At 35.9% G+C, this 20,788-nt stretch overlaps 1 protein-coding gene across 2 annotated transcripts in view; it reads left to right on the forward strand.

The window, feature by feature from the left end:
• Positions 1-7,819: 7,819 nt before the first annotated feature.
• The window catches only part of LOC131062303 (helicase-like transcription factor CHR28), a 44,854-nt gene continuing 31,885 nt past the window's right edge, over positions 7,820-20,788 (forward strand). Inside the window, exons 1-4 of one of the 2 annotated variants that reach the window (XM_057995929.2) lie at positions 7,820-8,570; positions 14,486-14,660; positions 14,840-15,499; positions 15,581-16,038. In XM_057995929.2, the coding sequence (XP_057851912.2) occupies positions 8,412-8,570; positions 14,486-14,660; positions 14,840-15,499; positions 15,581-16,038 (1,452 nt within the window). In that variant the 5' untranslated portion in view covers positions 7,820-8,411. The remainder of the gene's footprint in view (positions 8,571-14,485; positions 14,661-14,839; positions 15,500-15,580; positions 16,039-20,788) is intronic. The other variant, XM_057995931.2, reaches the window with a different exon arrangement.

The raw sequence follows: 20,788 nt of genomic DNA on the forward strand, positions 1-20,788 counted from the left end.
CGACATTGGGGGAGTTTTCCTGCTCAATGCACAACCACCAAAGCACAATTTGAAGGGTCCTGCCCCAAAATAGGGTAGGGAACAGGGGTGCCACGTCCCTGTCCTGCCCTTTTTTCCAGGATAGGATGTAGTTTAGGCAGTGCGAAGGGCAAGAAAGATACAGTTCTTAGGTACTGAGCAAGTCTCTGGTCTCTGATCAGGCTTAGGGATTTGAATCGCGTGTGTGAGGACCTTAATGTGGTCGACAATTGAAAGGGTCACAATTTCATGACACTACATCTTCCAAGGCACATTTTCTATACATAACAAAAATAGACAGTCCGTCGACATGGCACTTGGTCAATCACTGTAAATGGTTCAACATATTGCATCACCAACCTCGTTTCGCACCTAGACATTCTGCATCGATCACCTTTGTTCAACCTTCCTCGATCCACACACCTTTGCAACACATCCCATGATTTACGAGGTCTACAATTAATGTCGACCGACTTTGTAACTACCTTGTCGATGCACACTCCATCTACCACAACATGCATGTTCGCCTCCTTGAATCCATGTGGCACCATTGTCGGTATCCACCTCAGCTTAGACTATTGTGTTGGTCCAGACAATATCACTGACCAACCACACAACTGGGTTCATCAACTGATTCTCTTACCATGTCGGTTATACCCTAACCAGTTTGCCTTCAAACTTGCACCTTGCTGCCTTGTCGGTGGAACACCTTTACCGATCACTTTACATGCCAAAACATAGCATGCACATCTTTATCAGACAAGAGCCTTTCTCTTTTTCTCTTTTGCTCACTCACCGCTTGACCTACATACCTGTATTAACCTTGATGACACCTTGTCATCAATCTTCAATTGTTCTGCATCTGTATTCCAGTTGCACTTTATGTCTGCAACTGCTCAACCTTACCTTCTTCATCAATAGACTGGTTCTCTTATCAACTGGTTTGTTAAAGAGACAAACCTATCCTTCCTTCTCTGTATCGACAACTCATCATGTTTGCCCTTGCTGATCCGGTGCACATCTTTGATTTCATGCACCTAAGGCAACTTAGTGTTTCGCTAGTTCATCTGGTGTGGGATTTCAATCTCCTACCTTTAACTCTTGGCAATCTATCCTGAAGAGATGTAATGCATTCCAATGCATGTTAGGGGATAAGCTCCACTTATCAGTGGGAGTGGATCCTTGTCATTTGCATCTGGCATTGCACCAATATTGCTTATTTGTTTGAGCAGGTGCAACATCCCTACAATCCTCAGACAACATTCCTTCTTTAGTCTTCTCTTCTTCTAGGGACAACATCATTTATCGGAGGGAGTTCTGCTAGATGGCATCATACTAGCATACCGGTGGCCTGTTCACTCTGTAGTCTTACCGGTTAGTACCAACATGTATACTAACATGTTCATCCACTTGTTCACTGGATACCGGTTTCTTCATACCCATTCATCAACTTGTATACCAGTGACTCTAGCTTGTATACCAGTTGGCCTCAACTGCACATACTACTAGTTGACATGCATGACAGTAATATTAGTTGACATCAATGACAATACTGCACATACATCTCCCATACCGACTGACATCAATGACAACACAATCCCAACCATTTGGAACTTCATACTTGATTATAGGGATACAATCACTAGACATATCACCTAGGATGTCAAAAATTGACAAAAGACCTCTTTTTGGGATGATTCATGGGATGGTCATCAGGAACTTTGGAAAATCTAGGACTTGGAGGAGATTAGGAGGGAAACAATCAATTTATGAGGGAGAAAAGTGAGAGATTATGGGGTTATATAATGGAGAAACAACATTCTAAAGTGGGAGTGGAAATCTTTAGATGAGGTTATGTCCCACAAGATCGAAAATTCAAACCGAGGGAAACATTGAACTCCAAATATATAAATTTTGTAGAACAAGATGATAATATTAAATGGCGTGCATCTAAGGATGGTCAATACAAAGTCAAGATAGGTTACAAAGTTAAGGAAGTTGCATTGGTGGACAAACAATGGCCAAAGGAGTCGTTGTGGTGTAAACACTATCTCCCTAAAGTTGGGGTTTTCTCTTGGCTGGCAATACAGAACAAATTATTACCCAAGATGGATTGATAAAGCTTGGCATTCCTGGCCCTGGAAGATGTCCATTCTACAAATGTAAAGAAGAGGATGCACATCACATATTACTTACTTGTCCTTGTGCAGAAGATTGCTGGAAACATTTTACCACAATCCTCAATTTGCAATGCCCTATTTCAAATTGAGGGACTGGTTTGGTATATGGCCTAATTGGAAGGTAAATGGGGTCTTTGGATGCTTGTGGAAAATAATCCCATCATTGGTTGTCTGGGAGCTATGGAAGGAACACAACAAAAGAGTTTTCAAAGATTAATCCATGAATAGAGACAATCTGATTAAGAAGATGGAGGCCCACATTGTGGAATTGGAAAACTTTGTAGCCAAAAGCAAAACAATAAAAGGAAAAAACTACACAAATTGGGATGTGAAAATGATTAAAATTTTTAATGGGCTAATTTTTCCCCTTTGATTGGAGAAGGCATGAAAAACTCATTAGATTCCCCACATAATGTAAAATGGGAACCACCAGAGCCCAGGTGGATTAAAATCAATTTTGATGGTGCCTCTAAGGGAAAACCAGGTCCAAGTAGCATTGGATGTGTTGCCCAAAATGATTTGGGAGAGGTCATTGCAGAAAGAGCCAAACCAATTGGTATTGCTACAAACAACTTGGCAGAATTCAGGGCGGCAATGAGAGCTTTAGAACTAGGTAAGGAGACTTGAGTAAAAAACATTCACCTTGAAGGCGATTCTCTAATCACCTTCAATGCAATCAGACAAAACCACACCCCAAACTGGAAATTAAACAAATGGCTAGAGTTAATAAAAAATGTTAATCGATAGTTATTCAAATTTCAAAATCAGCCATGTATATTGGGAGGCAAATGACATGGTAGATGACTTGGCTAAGAAGGCGTCATATGCCAATCCAAATCATTAAAGTGTTAAAATTTGGAAATATTTATTGGCATGTCCAAAAAGAACATGACATCATGGTTTAATACTGAAGTGCGTTGAGTTGGATTTGACACAATTTCAACAGATCGATTCTTGATAAAAGGACAAAGTGACAACTCAAACATCTTAAGGGAAAGCAAATCAACACAAATTTTAAAAAAGTATGGGCTATCGAGAAACTTCCGACGCCTCATTAAAAACCAAAGCACAAACTATTTTATTGTATCTGTTAAACAGATAAAGCTTATAAATTTGGTGTGCAGTGGCTTAATAGAATGGATACACTTGTGGTGCTTAGGGAAACAAAAAGACAAATGGCATTCATTGGTGAAATCATAGAGAAAAGGTTGGGATCTATCATGAGATCGGGGCACTATTTGGTGATTCATGCGATGAAGTCATTTTTGGGTGAGGAGTTTCTAAAAGCTTACCATCGTTACAGGGTAAATTCTGACATTCTGACCATGTTTCTTGCAAATTTGTTGTTTTTTGATGGGAAAAAAAGGCAAGGCAAAGAAACTTTGTCACTCCATCTTCGAACATGAATTCTTAGATGAAAATGATGGGGTACTGGACAACGTATCTGAGCATGCATCTATCCCCTAGCCCCAAAATTTTTATATGATAAAGAATGGGGATAAGGAGATTGGAATCTCCCCTCTTATCAAAACTCAACAAGAGGAGAAATTCGAGGTGAGGTGGGACATAATTTGGAGGAATATCACATTTCCGCAAAATCTGATCGAGGTAGTTGAACCTGTAGATGATGAGTGGCTTGGCACTTACATGAAAGAAGATGACATTCCAGGAAAGGAACCGAGGTCCCTTTTGGAAACATAGAGCTTAGGCAGGGTGAATGCTGAGGAAGTCTACCTAGAGGAAGAGCTATGAGATTTCATGGCCAATGCATGAGAACCGACTCACTCTGCCTGTGGTCATGAATGTCTTGTCATCTATCGCTTTGAAATGGATCAACAGACTTTGGGTGATGAGCTAGAATTTGAAGAAGCCAATGAAGGAGAAACTGAGGAGGATGAGTAAGGGTCGAGTAAGGGTCTCCAAGGCTAGGTCATATTTTGGTTGATATTTTTATACAGTCTGGATAATACATTAGTAATGTGAATTTGCTATCCCATTTTGAATATAGGGAAGCATGTATAGGATATTTGATATAGGGAGGGTAGAAGTTGCAGAATTTGGATTCCATTTTGAATATAGGGAAGCATATACAAAATAGAAATAATATAAGGAGGGAAGAAAAATTTACATACTGGTCTTATCCTTGGGCGAATGATATGTAACATAAGTTAGGGTTTATGGTATTTTTGATGTGTACTTCCAAATAGGCTAGAAGGGTGGTAGATATGTCCATTGTTGGATGAACATGTAATGTATTTTAAAAATATTTTAATATAAATGGGAGGTGGCCCTCTCCAGCTATTTACCTATCATTTTTTTTATTAACTTAAAACAAGTTATTTAATTTAATTTATTTTATTCTATTTAATTTAAGTTAATTTAATTTAAGTCATTTAAGTTTTTACATAGAAATTTATTTTAGCTATTTAATTCATTTAATTTAAGTTATTTTAATTTAAATTATTTAATTTATTACATGAAAATTGAGTTAAAATCAAGAGTAATTAATTTTAGTTATTTAATTTAAATTTTTTTTTTTGGTCAATTATAGCCTAAGAAATATTCGCTTTTGACTGGAGCTACAAACCAGTGAGACCATATTTTCGAGCCTTATATCTCCTTGTGTCGTCCTGTCTTCCACGCTCATACATCATCTTATCTCTCCATTACCTGTGTGTGGGACACATGAACGCCGAATAGACTCGAACCCAACACCTCCCATGTAGGAGGCTCATAGCTAACCGCTGCATTGTGGGGTCATCTCCTAAATTATTTAATTTAATTAATTTAAATAATTTAATTTAATTTAATTTATTTAGTTTAATATAATATAATTTAAGTTATTTAATTAATTAATTTTTTTTTAAATTTTTTTTTAAACAATTATTAAATTTTAATTAGCTTAAAATAAGTTATTTATTTTATTTTATTTAAGTTAGTTTAATTTACTACATGGAAATCAAGTTTAAATCAAGAGCACTTAATTTTAATTAATTAATTTAATTTAATTTTAGTTACTTATTTTAATTTCATTGACCTTCACAATAATTTAATTTAATTTTTAAATTCTTAAACAATTATTAAATTTTAAGCCATTTTAATTAGCTTAAAATAAGTTATTTAATTTAATTATATAATTTAATTTATTTTATTCTATTTAATTTAAGCTATTTAATTTATTACATGGAAATCGAGTTTAACTCGAGAGCACTTAATTTAATTTATTTAATTATTTTAAATTTATTGACACTCACAAACACGTCAAATTAAATGCATTTAGTTTTTGTTTACAGATGTTTTGACATCCATTATGTGAATGTAATATCCCTCTCGACATAACAAGGTGTTTAAAATCAACAAATTGTCCTCCTACAAATACTTCTTAAAAATATTAAAAAACATCTCCAAAAATTTGTGACTAACTTCACCTAAAATGAGCTATTAATTTATAAATAAAATTCTCTAAACTACCTTCCTAAAAATTAACCATGCCCAGTTTTTTAACAACCTCAACAACATAAGACTTTATTTGTAATTGTTTGTTATATTTTTTGGCAACTAGGACAACATCAACAATTATGATGATTTTAATAGCAAAATTTCAACTTCATCAACTTAAGTAGTCCAACTTTGTTAACTTCTTTCAACTTTATCACACTATCACTTATCTTCTTCAACTTTCAAAACTTTGTTGGCACTCTATTATTTGAAGCTAGATTTTCCTACATGCTCGATGGTCAACAAGGAGTAGACTCAATCTCAAATGTTTGTTGACACTCTATTATTTGATATTATATTTTCTTACATGCTTAATGGTCAACAAGGAGTAGAATTAATCTCAAAGGTATTTTAGTAGTTTTGATTAAGTAAAAACAGGTATTTGAAAGGTACCCGAACCTTTTACAAGCCAGGAGAACAGAAAAGCATAAAAAAGTGCCTGATCACTTCAAAAAGTCAAAATGAACCCACTGGATGGGCACAGCTTAAAACATCATTACATAATTACATAAAACTCGGAACATACAGCAACAGGAAAGCAAAAGACAGGAAAGAGACAGAACCAAGGACAACAACTAGAACTAAATACTATTTAGGATCTCCTCAGCGTGAACAACCATTTGTTTCATGTTGTTTGCTGAGGTCTTCATATCCTCCAGCTCACGACCTTCGATGTCGACCTTATTCTTTGTGTTGGCTCTGGTCCTCCTTTCATGACCCTTCTTGTTCACCTGCTCTTTATCACCTTCCTTCTCTGCATTGTTCTCGTACCTGTTGATAAAGATGTTCATGTTGTCCACCGAAGATTTAAGAATTTGGAAATTTTGATTAGCAAGCTGCTTGACATTGTGCTCCAGCTTGTCAATTCTACTGCCAAAATCTTTCAGTTTGTTGTCCATTTCCTTTCTATCTCCCATCTCATTGACCTTTTTCTCCGTGACTAAGATTTTTCCAACAATACATTCAATAGCTTGCACATTATGCAGAACGACCACTAACTCTTTAACATGCTCCGCCAAGGGCTTGTCACCAACTATAATTCTTGCCAAATGTAATTTAGTAGTTATGGAATTGGAACAAGCAACAAAAATTATAACTAGAACAAGAATATGCTCTCTAAATAGTTATGCTATTGGATTTGGAATCAAGTGGAATGATGCCGGTGGAACTGCTTCAAGCATTAGAGCTTGAATTGCTTTTGCCTTCATATATTATTGTTCGAGCTTTATTCCAAGACAATCTCACAAGGGTAGCAATGGCCAGATCTTCCTATTCGTAGTCTTCTTCAGTTGATTGATCAAATCCACATAGAATATAACTGACCCAAAGCCACATGATTGACTTGCATAAACTTTCAACCTTGCACATAATTAAAAAACAATTCACACTTCAAATTCATTCAGTTTTAATATTCAAAATGAATCAACTATCAATGGGCCCTTGTTCAACCGATGAAGTTGAATGACTCCAAATGAGCTCACTAGGGATCAAGTCTTGTTGAGTGCAAGGCTCTAACATCATAAGGGATGAGGCTCTGATCGTGCCCTGGGTGAATTTGGCATAATGGGTATCTCTCAGTCCTTGGCTCTTAGTCGAATAGATTTCCACCTATAGGCTTGTGCTCTCGTATCAAGTGGCTAAACTACTTTGTGAAGGGTCTCGTTGAGTTGGTGTGCTCACAAACTTCGTACCCTTGTTGAACTGTTGCGCTTACAAATTTGAACCTTCAAAATATAAATAAATCAACTCTATTCATCATCCTTCACATTTCCTCACCAATTAAAAAATTAAGAACACTAATTCCATTACATTTAACTTCTTAAAATAAGATTATTTTACACATTTTTATCATTCCCCAATGTCATTCTCTTTAATCTAACTCAAACCATCACAAACTTTCACCTAATGAGAATGGACCACTTAAAACCTTCCCACGTTTTAAATCACTCTATAATTAAAAAACCAACACACCGAATTAAACTTATGTATTGGGGGAGGGTAGATTTGAAGTATGGTACAAATACAACGTATTTAAGTGTAGATACTTCTTGGGTATGTGTGAAGTTGAAAAGATGGAGGTGGAGGCAATCAAATTGTACAATTACTCAAAGTACATTTTCACACCTGAACGGTTTGTGTTTTTAACCCTAAGCTTCGAGCAATGTGAACGGAAGGAGAGGAGAAGAATGAAGGAAATGGAGGAGAAGAACAAGTCTTAACACCGTGCAAAAGAATCAAGGAATCTATGCATGTTTTCAAGGATGGATCGTTGAAATCAATTCAAAATGGAAAAGAACAAAGCGATGTTTCATGCAAGGCCACTGGGAATTTCCGCGCTGGCGAAATCAAACGTATTATGTTTAGCGGAGCCAAAATTAAATCAGCGGCCCAAAAATAAAACAAAAAGTTGAAGACGGTAAAAACAACATTTAAGCCAACACGGAAATATCCATCTATGAGAGCGTCCCGCATATCAAGGCAGAAAAATACAAGAAAGAATTGAGGGTTTTTTCAAGGGCAGCTTTGCTCCCGGGACCGAGCAACTTTTTGCTGTAATTCTTCAATTTTTTAGTTTGTTTAGCCCCTCCTTTGATTTGTGATTTCCCGATGATTTTGCCGGGTTGAATTCTTGCAGTCGATTTTGGCGGGAGGGGTGATTTACTTAGGGCTAGGATTTCCATGTAAATTGGCAGGGGAAAGTCTGGATTTGAAGAGATGGGTGACAGTGCCGTGCAGAATCCTTTGGTGGATTTGGAAGCTCCAGATGATCGGATCGAACTTGATGAGTTTATGAGCATCTTGCAAGAGGAACCCCTTCAGTCATATGATTTACAAGAGAATCCCATTGCTGTTCCGCAATATAATTTTTTTGAGGTATGTTAGAATTTAACCAAATTGCTGTCTTTTAGAATTATGTTAAGATGTAACTCAAATATGTGATTTTTTTGAGTTACGTTAGAATTTAACCCAATTGTTGTTTTTTCTAGTATGTTAGAATTTAACCCAACTTTCGTTTTCTAAAGTGCCAGGATTGAGCCAATCTGTTTTTTTAGTAATTTTTATCCAGGCAGCGACAACGCTATGCTGCAAGTTATAAGAAACGCTCAACCCTAGTTTGGATACTGCAGCCGGAGAATAATGCCCGATTCACTGTGTAGAATTTAGGTCAATTTCGTTTAGATTTTTATGTTCAATAGGTGGCTTTTGCAGCCAGTAAGTTGCGCTCTTCATGCATTCCCCCTAAAAGAAATACAACAATATGGCAAAATTTTGTTTTAGGAAACTGGTACAGTAAAAACTGTCTTGCGCACGGCGAAATATTGTACACTCTCTGGATGCAAAATATGTGCATCTTTCTTCCAATTGCTGAATTGGAAGTTAAATGCTCGCGTGCATACGCTATGGGTTCTGGCAGTGCTCGAGAGCAATGCCCTCAAATTTCTTTTAGGATTTTAACTTCAGTATGTGATCTTTGAAGCCAGTAGCCATTTTACACCCACTAAATCCCACAATTAGAAAAATGAAAACAAGAGACCCAAAGTTAGAAAGAATGAAATGCAGACAATTTTGTAAGCTTGCAAAACACTTATTTCTTTCTTGATGCTAAGCATGGCCCACATCTTGTTCTTAAAATAGGAAGAATATTGCTTGTCTAGGCATTTTATGGACGCTTCAGTGTAGAAGTTTAGTTTAAAGCACTTTCAAGACATTGTTTATAGAGGAAAATAAGTGTCACATTAATTTTGATGTTGAGGAGGTTTGTTATAGAGAATTGCTTCAGTCAAGTTTGATACTATTTCTTTGGGTTTCCTACTACTCTCGGTTATGGGGCATGGAGTTGACTATCATTCACAGAGCCTTAGGAATGGTTTATTTTGCCAGGAGAATGTAGAACACTAAAAAATTAATATGGACATGCAGTACTCTCTGCTATCAAAGATTTATCTTGAAAGGTCTGACAATTTTAATCGGGAGCTTGGAAAAACAAATAATCAAGTCAAAACCCTTTGTTATTGTTTGGAGATCTTTTCTGAGAATGACATCACAGTGGTTCATATGGATATTGTTACTGATAGACTCCTGATGTTGAGATCCCTGCCCAGATCAATATGAGTGATGTAGCTGACAATGGAAAAGGTCATGTGGTTCACTTAGCTGTTGTCATTTACCTGTTTATTACTGCATAGCTCTTATTATCTAGATAAATCCTTTAGAATGGCTATTTTGTAGGTCTTTAAGCCTGGTTTTGTGGTTGGTTAAGTTGTTTGCTTGGATGAACTTTTGGACTTGGTCCGCTTTTGATTAAGAAAAAAATATAGAATTTAAAAAACATAGACATTTATATAGTATTGTCAAACATAGAAAGAAACAAAAAAATTCTAGTAATATTTGTGCAATGGCCAAATCAGGTAACAGAAAATTAAAATACAGATTGTTGCAATAGGAAGGAGGACTCAAAAATGAAGTCCAAAATGTGAAAAAGCTTAAGGACAAAAGCTAAAAGCACAACAAATTATTTAGCCATGGCACTGGACCAGCAATGAGTAAAGCATAGTAAACAGAAACTCCAGTATATGGACAAGAACTCTATTCCCTTTCCCCTATTTTCAATATGATAGAGGTTTACAAAACTTAGGTGCAAGAATACATGCCAAGGATACAATATTTTGAGTTTAGCTTTTAATCAATTTTGTCTCCCTCCCCGATTTTGTCCTTCTTGAATGAATTTATTACACCCTGTATAAAGATCCCTTAGTATCGTGAGGTAACGCTGATCAAAAGTGTAGCACAATGCCCTATGCGGGAAGTCATGACTCATAATACTTGAGACTTGATGAAACTTCTCCTATGGACCACGTTGGGATCAATACCCAAAATCAGGACATTTCAATTTGGTCATAAGAACATGCTGCATCTGACAATAAGTGAGCTAAGACATGTGGACACATATTCGAAGTCCCAATACAATTTTGAGGTTACAATTTGGAGGCTCTATAATAAATTTGTGATACTGCATGGTAGAAATGTTGTCTATGACTCAGATGTGGTGAACTTTAGAATTGACAGCTGTGATAGAAAGAGAATAGCCATGACACTCTAATGTACCTGCAGACAGAAACAAACAAGGAAGAAATATTTTTGTGTGATGCAAGATTATTTGACCCCTATATGCCACTACATCACATCCTAGGTAACAGAATTTTCAACCAGGTGCACAGAATGAAGGAAGCAAAGGAGGGTGCTCTGGCCACCTAAGCCAGTCCACTTCTTTGGACATCCATGTATCCTCCCTTGATCCATTTACTTTCCATTTAACAAGTTATTCTTTGTACTTATTTTTCATAGTTTCCTTGCTAGGGCACATATTCAAAACTTCTATTTTATCGTACTGCTTCTCAGGCACTTACTGCTTGCAATCAGGCTCAGGTGGAAATGGTGTGACACCAATAGGTACCCATTCGTCAATTTGGCTTAGCATGTTAATCTGATTCAGCCAAACTTGAGGATCTAGATGATTTGGGCATGCCAATTCATTTAAGCAATTTTAGGAACCAGCTTATGATTAATTGCCTTTGCAAATTAATCTGAATCAGCGGAATGATGCTGCTTATTGGTGGGTTTGGGAGTCACTGCAACATTGGCTGCCGACCCATATCTATCATCTCATTACAATCAATTAGATCATTATGGGGAACCAACAAGTATCTTTAGCTTCATGATAATCATGCAGATCAGCATCTGTGTGGTATCTAGACCTTTAGATAACTCTATTCTGTAATGATTCTCAGGAAATATGCACAACATTCTGCAAGGACCAATCTTTTTGGGCTTTAGCTTATTGTAAGTTCCCCCAGGGAACCTTTTTTTACCCATATGTGCCATGATTAGGTCTCCCTTTGAGTGAGTCTTTTCTCTCTTGTGCTCATCTGCACTGGCTTCATACTTGCCGCTAGTTTTCTCCAACTGCTTTCTAACTTGTGCATGCACCTCCTCAAAATGTTGTGGAAAGCTTGCTGCATTTTTGCAAACATATTCATCGTTTAAAATCCTCAACATATTTGTAACACCTTTAATGGATGCCCCATAAACAATTTGAAATAGTGTCTTGCTTATGGACCTATTTTTTTGAGTTGTTGAATGCAAATTCAGTTTACACCAGCAAGGAATCCCAATGTGCTGGCTTGTCTCCTACCAAACTTCTTAAGAGATTGCCGAGACTTTATTAGCAACTACTTTGACTATATGTCCTAGTAATAACTACTTTGAGCATGTGTCCTATTAACAACTACTTTGACCATATGTCTGTGGATGGTATGCAAAATTGTAATTCAACTATGTACTTAACTTCTTCCACAACATATGCCAAAAATAACTCAAAAACTTAGAGGCGACACTTTGTGGCAAAAATAGATTCAACCTGACTACTTTGAAGAACAAATCTGCAATCTTGGATGCATCACTTGACTTTTGACAAGTAATAAAGTTCGTCAGTTTTGAAAATCTATCAACAGCCATAAAGATAGAAACATGAAACATAATGTATCTGAGTTCATAGTAGTCCAAGGAGAAAACCACAGGAAGCTCTTCCCAAGGCTTGTTTGATATTGGTAGTGGCTTGTACAATCCTGTGTTTTAGGCTATACCATTTGCGATTTGATAGATTCTACATTCTTCAACAAATATTTTGACATCCTGATGCAAATGTGACCAGAAATATCTTTTTTCCATAAGTATAAGAATCTTGATCTTAAACTGAATATTTCCACTTAGCTTCGTTTCAATTTTTCACTAAAATATGCAATACATATACCCTCTTGACTTTAGAACAACACCAATGGCTTTACAATTACCGTTATAATAGACTTGGAAAACTTTCTTGAAATATGGAAGTTCCTAACATATGTTCCTCTGTTATCTTATTCAAGATATCAAAACTCTTCTCAGCAGCAATTGTCCAGTCAAATCCTCCCTTCTGTATGCAGTGTGTTAAAAGGTACACATATCAACCAAAGTTTTTGATGAATTTCTTGTAGAATCTTGCCTGTGGAAACTTACAACCTTTGTCGCACTTTGCGGTTCTAGCCATTCAACAATGGATAGAACCTTTTTAGAAGCCAACTTCAATCCATATTGAGATATTATAAATCTCAAGTAATCAATTCGTTTTGCACAGAACTGCACTTCTTTATCCGTAGACACAACTTTTCCTTCCTTAGTCGTACAAAACCTACTGTAGGTACTAAACACCAAAATATCATCCAAATAAACAACAACAATCTTTCCCAAGAAAGGTTTGAGAACTTCATTCATTAACTTCATAAAGTTACTTGGTGAATTGGTCAATCCAAAGGGGGGATGACCATCCACTTATAGTCCATCCACTTATAGTCCATCCTTGGTTTAAAAAGTTGTCTTCCATTCATCTCCTTCATGGATTGTAATTTGATATAACCACTCTAGAGATTAATCTTTGAAAACTAGTGTGCTCCGCTCAAAGAATCCATTAGGTCATCCATTGAGTCCATTCACGACAATGGAAACTTATACTTGATGGTAATCTTGTTGATAGCATAGGAGTTGATGCACGTTCTTAATTCTCCTTCCTTTTTTGATTCAAGCACAACGGGTATAGTGCAAGCACTCGTACTTTTTGTAATTGGATCTCTGTTTTGCAGTTAAGATTGTGTATTCAACTCTACTCAGACCCGGACTCATCTCGTGTGACACCATATTGGGTAAACTTGATAATATGATCAAAATCCATGCAATGTGAAATATTGCACATTGGCGGCAATTCTTCATGTAGTAAAAACAAGATATATGCAATATTGTAGTAAAAACTAAAAAGTACCAAAATGAAAAAAAAAACATTTTTACAATTTCATGCCTTTGCCTGCTGCATGTATTAAAGCTTGTTTCTTTGAAGATATTGAGTAAACAATGGCTCTGACCCCAGCTAAACTAATCAAGAGCTCTATATGAAGCAATTTCTACATGGTTTGGGATATTTGCTTGAACAAATCTGTTTTTTACTTTGCTTCTATCCACAATTTTCTTACATGAGCATGTTTCAAATATTTTTTAAGCTTCTGAATTTTGTTTGTTACAAATATGTATTCTATGCATAGAACCATGTGAGACAAAGAGTTGTTGCCAAAAAGCAAATGCCAATGGAGGCCACCCTAGATAGTCATGTCTGTATGCTATTTGCAGAGTCAACTCACCAGTTGTCTGCAGTTGGTCTATCCAGATAGAAAACAAGCTAAATGTGAAACTCTAGGTCAGAGATTTCGAAAGCGAATTTCTACTGAAATATTGACAGGATCTCAGTTACTGACACAATTAAACATTAACTAAACTTGAGTTTAAAAGAATTTTGTAATATTTCAAATTTTCTTATAAGAAACAGATGCTTGATATTAACCAGGGTTAAAGATCGCTGTACAAACAAGGGATGGTTGAGTAGAAAATCTGCACCTCCATCTATCCTCCCAAAATAATGTTACTTATGGTTTAATCTTCAAGGGTTTCCATGGATGGGGAAGATGGAAAACTATTTCCTTCTCTCATCTCTACCCACAAGTACTGGCTTTTGGTATAATCACCAAAATATCCAATAGTTGCCTTGTGAGAAGCATTATAGTTTAATCTTTTATTCATTGAAAATTTTCATATACATTGATTTCATGATTATAAATTTGTTATTAAATTATTTTGTTGTTATTTGTAGCTTGTAATCATGGCATTAGAACTTCTCAATATCAACTTATCAAATACTGAGTGTGCAGAACCAGGTAAAGCCTTTACCACGGGAGAATGGTGATGACCATCAATCCAATAATTACGTGCCTCTAGTGGGTTTGGTCCATTTGGAATCCTTGAACCACACTTACTCCCAACAACATAATGAAGCTTCATTGAACTCACAACTCCCCAAGGATGCTGATATGCAAAAATTTTACGGTACGAGGGAATTAAATGCTCCTGCATATTTGACTTTTTGTACCTCACAACTGTTTATGTTTGCCAGCATCATAGTTGAAAAATTTACAGACATGTTGGTGGCAGATGCAAATCAACAATGTTTGGTGTTCTTGTTTATGCAATTACTTTACCATTTTCTAATAGATTGTGCACTGCAGGCCTCCAAGGTGCTGGTGAGTCTTCTCTTTCTGAATTGCTGGATGCATCGGTATCAGATTGCTTGAATTTAAGTGCAGGTGACAGTTCCCAACCAGATGATCAATGTGGTAGTGCTGGTAGTTCACAGTCAGATCTTTATGAAGATTACCTGGATGAGCTGATTCCTTTTGCTGATTCTGAAAGACCTCAGCAGACAAGTGGCTCAGATTTGACACCTGATTGGATCTCCCTGTCAATTTCAGATAATAACAATTTGATAGATGTTCCTTCTTTAAATCCTTCGAATACAGCAAGAGAGGCGAAAATGTTTGGTGGGATTAATGGTAGTTCCTATTCACAAAATCTAAAATTAAATCCAAACAATATTGACAAGTCTGTTCCAGAAAGGAGTTGCCAGGTACCGGCAACAAGGGAGCTGGTTGACCTTACTCAGACAGATAGTGACGATGAAATTGAAATAAGGACAGAACAATTTGGAAACAATTTCGGATATAATGGGGATAATGCTGATGCTTTCAGAAAACATCACTCTTGGGGTCAAAATGGGAATAATGTTGATGTTCGAAAACTTCCCTCGTGGTGTCAAAATGGGGATAATGTTGATGTTAGAAAACTTCCTCCTTGGGGTCAGACATCAGGGAAAAGCTTAATGAAAAAAGGTAAAATATTAATTACCTGACATTGTTAATTTATTATTTTGTGGATTTCATAGGTTCTTCTTTAGTTTATGGATTCTCTAGATTGCATGCATGCAGAATCTAAAGAACCATCCTGGAGGAACTCGACCCTTACAGATACTTCGGATTGGAATAGTAGAAAGCCACCTATTAATGCACAAGAAAGAAGAGTACTTGGGATACAATCTCAGGGGGTTTCAGGAGCTGCTGTAGGTCATGGAATATTTAAAGAAAAGAATTCAGTTACAGGGAATTCTTATCAGCATGGTGATTTTAAATTTGAACAAGTACATCAGGTCAAGGAGGAATGGACAAGTGGAGTCTCTTTCTCTAATTGGAAATCAGGTCCTGTGAATCTTGAGATGGAGGCCAATGAAAAGCCTACCTCATATTTGAATGATGATTCAGATACAGAGATTCCTGATAACAACGTTAGACGGCATCTTCCTCCGAATTTAGCTCCTGGAATCCCCTGGACAAAGACAGAGGATGAAAGACAAGCTTACAAAGCAGCACTTCAGGTGATAATTCTTATTCCTTTTCTCATGTCTTTACCATCTTTTTTTTTGACAAAAACTGCATGCTAAAGGTTGCCAGAATTTGAGTCCATACACTCTACCAATTACAATAAGTCTACAGTTCACTATATCCTTTACACATCTACAATATATTAATAATATCAAATGCATGTATACATATATATATTTTGGATAGATTTAGTGAGTGCTCAAAAGGGAACCTCTCCCAGACGTAATAGCAATCTATATATGAGCACGTATTAATTATAAATACTGACAAAAGCATGGGTTACAAAATCAGGCAAGCCTGCTTGAGGGAAAGACAGCTAAAAGCAAAACCAAGAAACAGCTATGTCGCAGACCATGCAAACAATGCATAAGTTAAGAAGACCCTGGGGTGGTATCTTCTTTAGTGGAAACCAAGACGCTGAATTCTTATTCCATCCTTCTAACAGCTTGACACTTTGCTCTTAGCAATTGTAGGGAGGTGATACACACATCTCCAAGCATCCCTCCCTATGGATTACTTTCGGATTTCCACATGAAGTTCTAAATATTGGTGGTATGGTCAAGGTCTTCTTGTTTTTAAGCCGAGGTATCTGTAAAAACCAAGGTCACAAGTTTTGAGTTCGAGTTCGACAACAATAAAATTTGGATGAAGTTCGGCAAGAAAAAATTCAAATTTTTTTTTTGAATTAAATTCTCCTTATATAAAATGATTTTTAAAAATATAAATAATAAATGAAAATCTATAAAGATAAAATAATATTATATTAAATTTAAATAAACTATAATAAATCTAAAAACATTAATATAGTATTTTTTAAAATTTAATTTAAATTTAATTAATATATATCTAGTAAATACATTAAATTTATATATTAAATAATAAATATATTGTAATAAAAAATTATTTAAATATTAAATTCAAATATATTGACTGAAAAAAAAAATTAAATAAAATCAAAACCTAAAAATATAAAGATAAATTTTATTTGAAAAAACCAAAAATAAAAAGAAAACCTAAAAATTAAAATAGAAATATTAAATATTAAATGAGAAGCTCTTCTTAGATGCGAAGCGTATAGTCTAAATAAATTTTTTGTTTTAAGATTTGAGTAAAATAAATTCGTTATTTAGCTCCACCTGCTGCTGCAGCCATCCATGAAGCGTGAATGACCTTGCTCATGGCTGCAAGACCACACTACCATTCAACAAAAAATAGATCTCACTTGCTCCTGGTTGCATTCAGAATGTTTGTTCATCTCCAACCTCATTAACGATGGAGCAAGAAATATGATTTCCATTATTTGCATCACTCAACCCGAGAAAAACCCCAGAATACATTTCTTTTCAAATATATTTTATTAAAAAAAATTATGCCCTTCTATCCATACAAATATTTGGTGAATTTAAATGGATTTTTTATACATGTTTTGAAGTTTGCCGAATTTCAAACCTCATGGTCGAAATTCAGCAAACCCTGTGACATAGGTAAAAACCTTAAGATGCTTGGAATCTGCCAAATGAAGAGAACCTGCAGCAGCACCCATTCCACTATCTTCCTCCATACTGTCGCTTGCATGATCAGATAGTCATTAGGAATCAAATGACTCAAAATCCACTCTTGAATAGCCTTGTTCAGAACTTTTTCGACTAATTTTTTCACAAAATCCTCAGTGATCAAGGCATTAGTTTGCTGCACTCCTAAATTGGAAGCCCATCTGTGCTGAGAATTTCTTTAATTAAGTTCAGGGTTGAAATATCAGGAATGCATAAGGCATTCCTGATGTGATAGTTAAATATCATGCCTGCATAAGAAGCATCCTGCTTGAATCTTTTCATCATTGCAGACCAAGCAACCCTTAGAAATATCGGCACCTGCACAAGGAAAAATTCTGCAAACAAAAATGGCATCTTCTAGGAGGATCCAGATTGACATAAATAGGTCTTGCATATGAGTCAAGAACAACTAGCTGCTTAGGCACTAAAATGAAAGAGTGGGATATACCTCCCCCTACAGAAGTGAGCTGTCTGCTGACCAATAATAAAACATTATTACATTTCTAATCTTATTGAGGCAATCAAAAGTCTGGAATGATTAAATAATTTCATCCAGCTTTCCTGCCGCTTTCTCCAATTTATCAATACCTTCATCAATAACAAGATATCATCATGTTTTGTAGTAGTACAATCAACAAAAGCATTGATGTCATCTAAGTTGATGGCATCATTTGAAGTATTTTCAACCCTTTTGATTTGAAGGTGGATGTTGTATTGGACAAGGACAGTGTCATTGAGGCACTCATAGGTCAACTTGTTTATTTTCATCATGTGAATGCTCTCAAACAGGCTCCATTTGCATTCACACCCATAAGCACTACAAGGTTGAGGCAAAACATATATAGCTAGCCGTTGAAGATTTGGTGTGCCAATAGTGTAATTCTCCCACCACAAATCTATAAATAAAAACATGAATAAAATATTAGAATTAAGTAAAAGATTTATAATTTGTCCAAACTCTCAAGTTTTTAATACTAAGCTAAAATTGAAAGGATAATTTTTTCTCCTAATTGTTGTTTTTCCCTCCTTTAAATTCTTGAGTTGAAAAAAGAGCCTCCTCTTTGCGCCCTTGTAGACCTTCAACTCACGAAGAACTATTTTTCTTATCTCATTATTTGGTACCATCTTATTAATGCATTTAACAACACTTGCCATTACCTCATCACCAGTCTTAAATATGTTAAGAGAAGTAGAATTTTGCAGTGTTCCACAGAAACACATTTCCCCCCTGGCCCAAGTCCCCCCATCCCCAAAACTTAGGCCCTTTGTCCCCCCATCCCCGAAGCCCGTCCCCGCGTCCTCCTGTCTCCCCATCCCCAACGGCCGTGGAACATTGGAATTTTGTGTTTAGGTAGTAGGTCAAGGTATGTAATGGCTAGTGGAGTTGGTTTGTCTATTTTTCTATTTGGGATCGATGATGTGCTGGATGATTTCATATTTTCCTTTGTTTTTATAATAGTAATGCAGAATCACTTCCTTGGCTCCATCCATGGTCTCGGTAACTCATTGGCATTCTATTTGCATGCACCAAATGCAAAATCTTGACCAAAGGTTTTTTCACCTAAAAAATTGAAAATAAAATATAAACTATTATAAAATTAACTAAAGATTTATAAAATAGTGAATAGATAATGATAATTCCCTATAAAATTAATGTTTGTAATTGTTTTTTTTTAAGTAGTTCATCTGCACTTTTGATTAACTATTCATCAAAAAATATTTTTGCAGCCTTATCTCCTTAGGTATTTTTGGCAAATGGAGACTCCATCCAAGCATTGCACACAAACCTTTGGTAGAGATAAGGAATTGAGGCTACAATGCTATGCAAAATAAGGAAATGGGCGGCAAATTGTGTCACTCTTGGTTGCACAAGTTCCATGCCATTCGTGTGATCTTTCACCAAAGAAAGGATCCAAGTAGGGTTGTAAATAAATTTGGTAATTTGTTTAGCATTTTCAGCCACACCCATCCAATCTTCCCAATGCCCTATAGCATCAAATCCAAGCAATGTGCAACACATGGAGTACAAGAAATAGTAAGAGGCCTCTCCATATTAAGTCTCTTTTCATATATGTATGCTATTGCATTGTCTGTGACAATTTGGAAAATATTCTCAATGCCAACCTCTTGGATCATCCCATCCAATAGATTTCACAAAATATTAGCATTTTTGATTTTATGCGAGGCATCTATGGACTTAAAGAACACCAATGTACCACTCAGAGCCATTTAAGCTTTTGGGAAAATTCTATTCCGTCCATTCGTCCATCAATTTGATAAGATGCTGCAGTTTCTTTTCTCCCATACTTACTTTTGATTATCAACTACAAGCCTTGTATTTTTTACGGTTTCCTCTAGCAATGGCCCTTTTTTAATCCTCAGTTGCTGGAGTCTTAAACCCCTCACTGACAATTATCAATGCATTGATCGACCCTTCCCAATATGGGTTTTTTGCCACATTGAAGGGCAAAAATTAATGTAGTACCAAAAGTTTGTCGCTGCCATTCTAATCTCATGGTGTTTCTCTTATTCCAAATGACACTTTCAACTGAACTATATTCTCCTTGAACATTGAGTGGAATAAAGAAATTGGTGAAGAAAGATAGATAGAACTCTCTATAGTTTCACTAATAGTAGAAAGTGAATGATGATTGCATGGGTCAACAAATGAATTTGGAGATGAATTGGGATTGACATTTATCACTTGCTTTTCCCTCCTCTTACTGCTGCTTTGCCTTTAACTTACCATTGCTGATTTTTAACATAGGAAAAAAATCAGCACAGTTAACATGGAACAAAAATCAACAGGGTTTTCAAAAACAATTTTTTTTTAATATTCCAGATCGTTTACAAATATTTTGCTCATACGAGCACCAACTTGAGACCATTACATGACACTAATATTTGCTCATATTGAGCAACCACAACCATGACACTAATACTAGCTCATTTTGAGCAACCACACTAGAATCAACCTGTGGAAGACCAAGAGTCACAAATTAGAATCGACTTATTAGAAACCACCATTAGCTCATTTCGAGCAACCACACTAGAATCAACATATGGAAGACCAAGAGTCACAAATTAGAATCCACTTATTAGAAACCACCTAGAAGCCAACTGTGGAAGACTAAGAGTCACAACTTTGAATTCCATATTAGATGCCCCTTTGGGATTTGAACTTTGATCT

The sequence above is a fragment of the Cryptomeria japonica genome, chromosome 7, assembly GCF_030272615.1.
Source record: "Cryptomeria japonica chromosome 7, Sugi_1.0, whole genome shotgun sequence".
Lineage (NCBI taxonomy): Eukaryota > Viridiplantae > Streptophyta > Pinopsida > Cupressales > Cupressaceae > Cryptomeria > Cryptomeria japonica.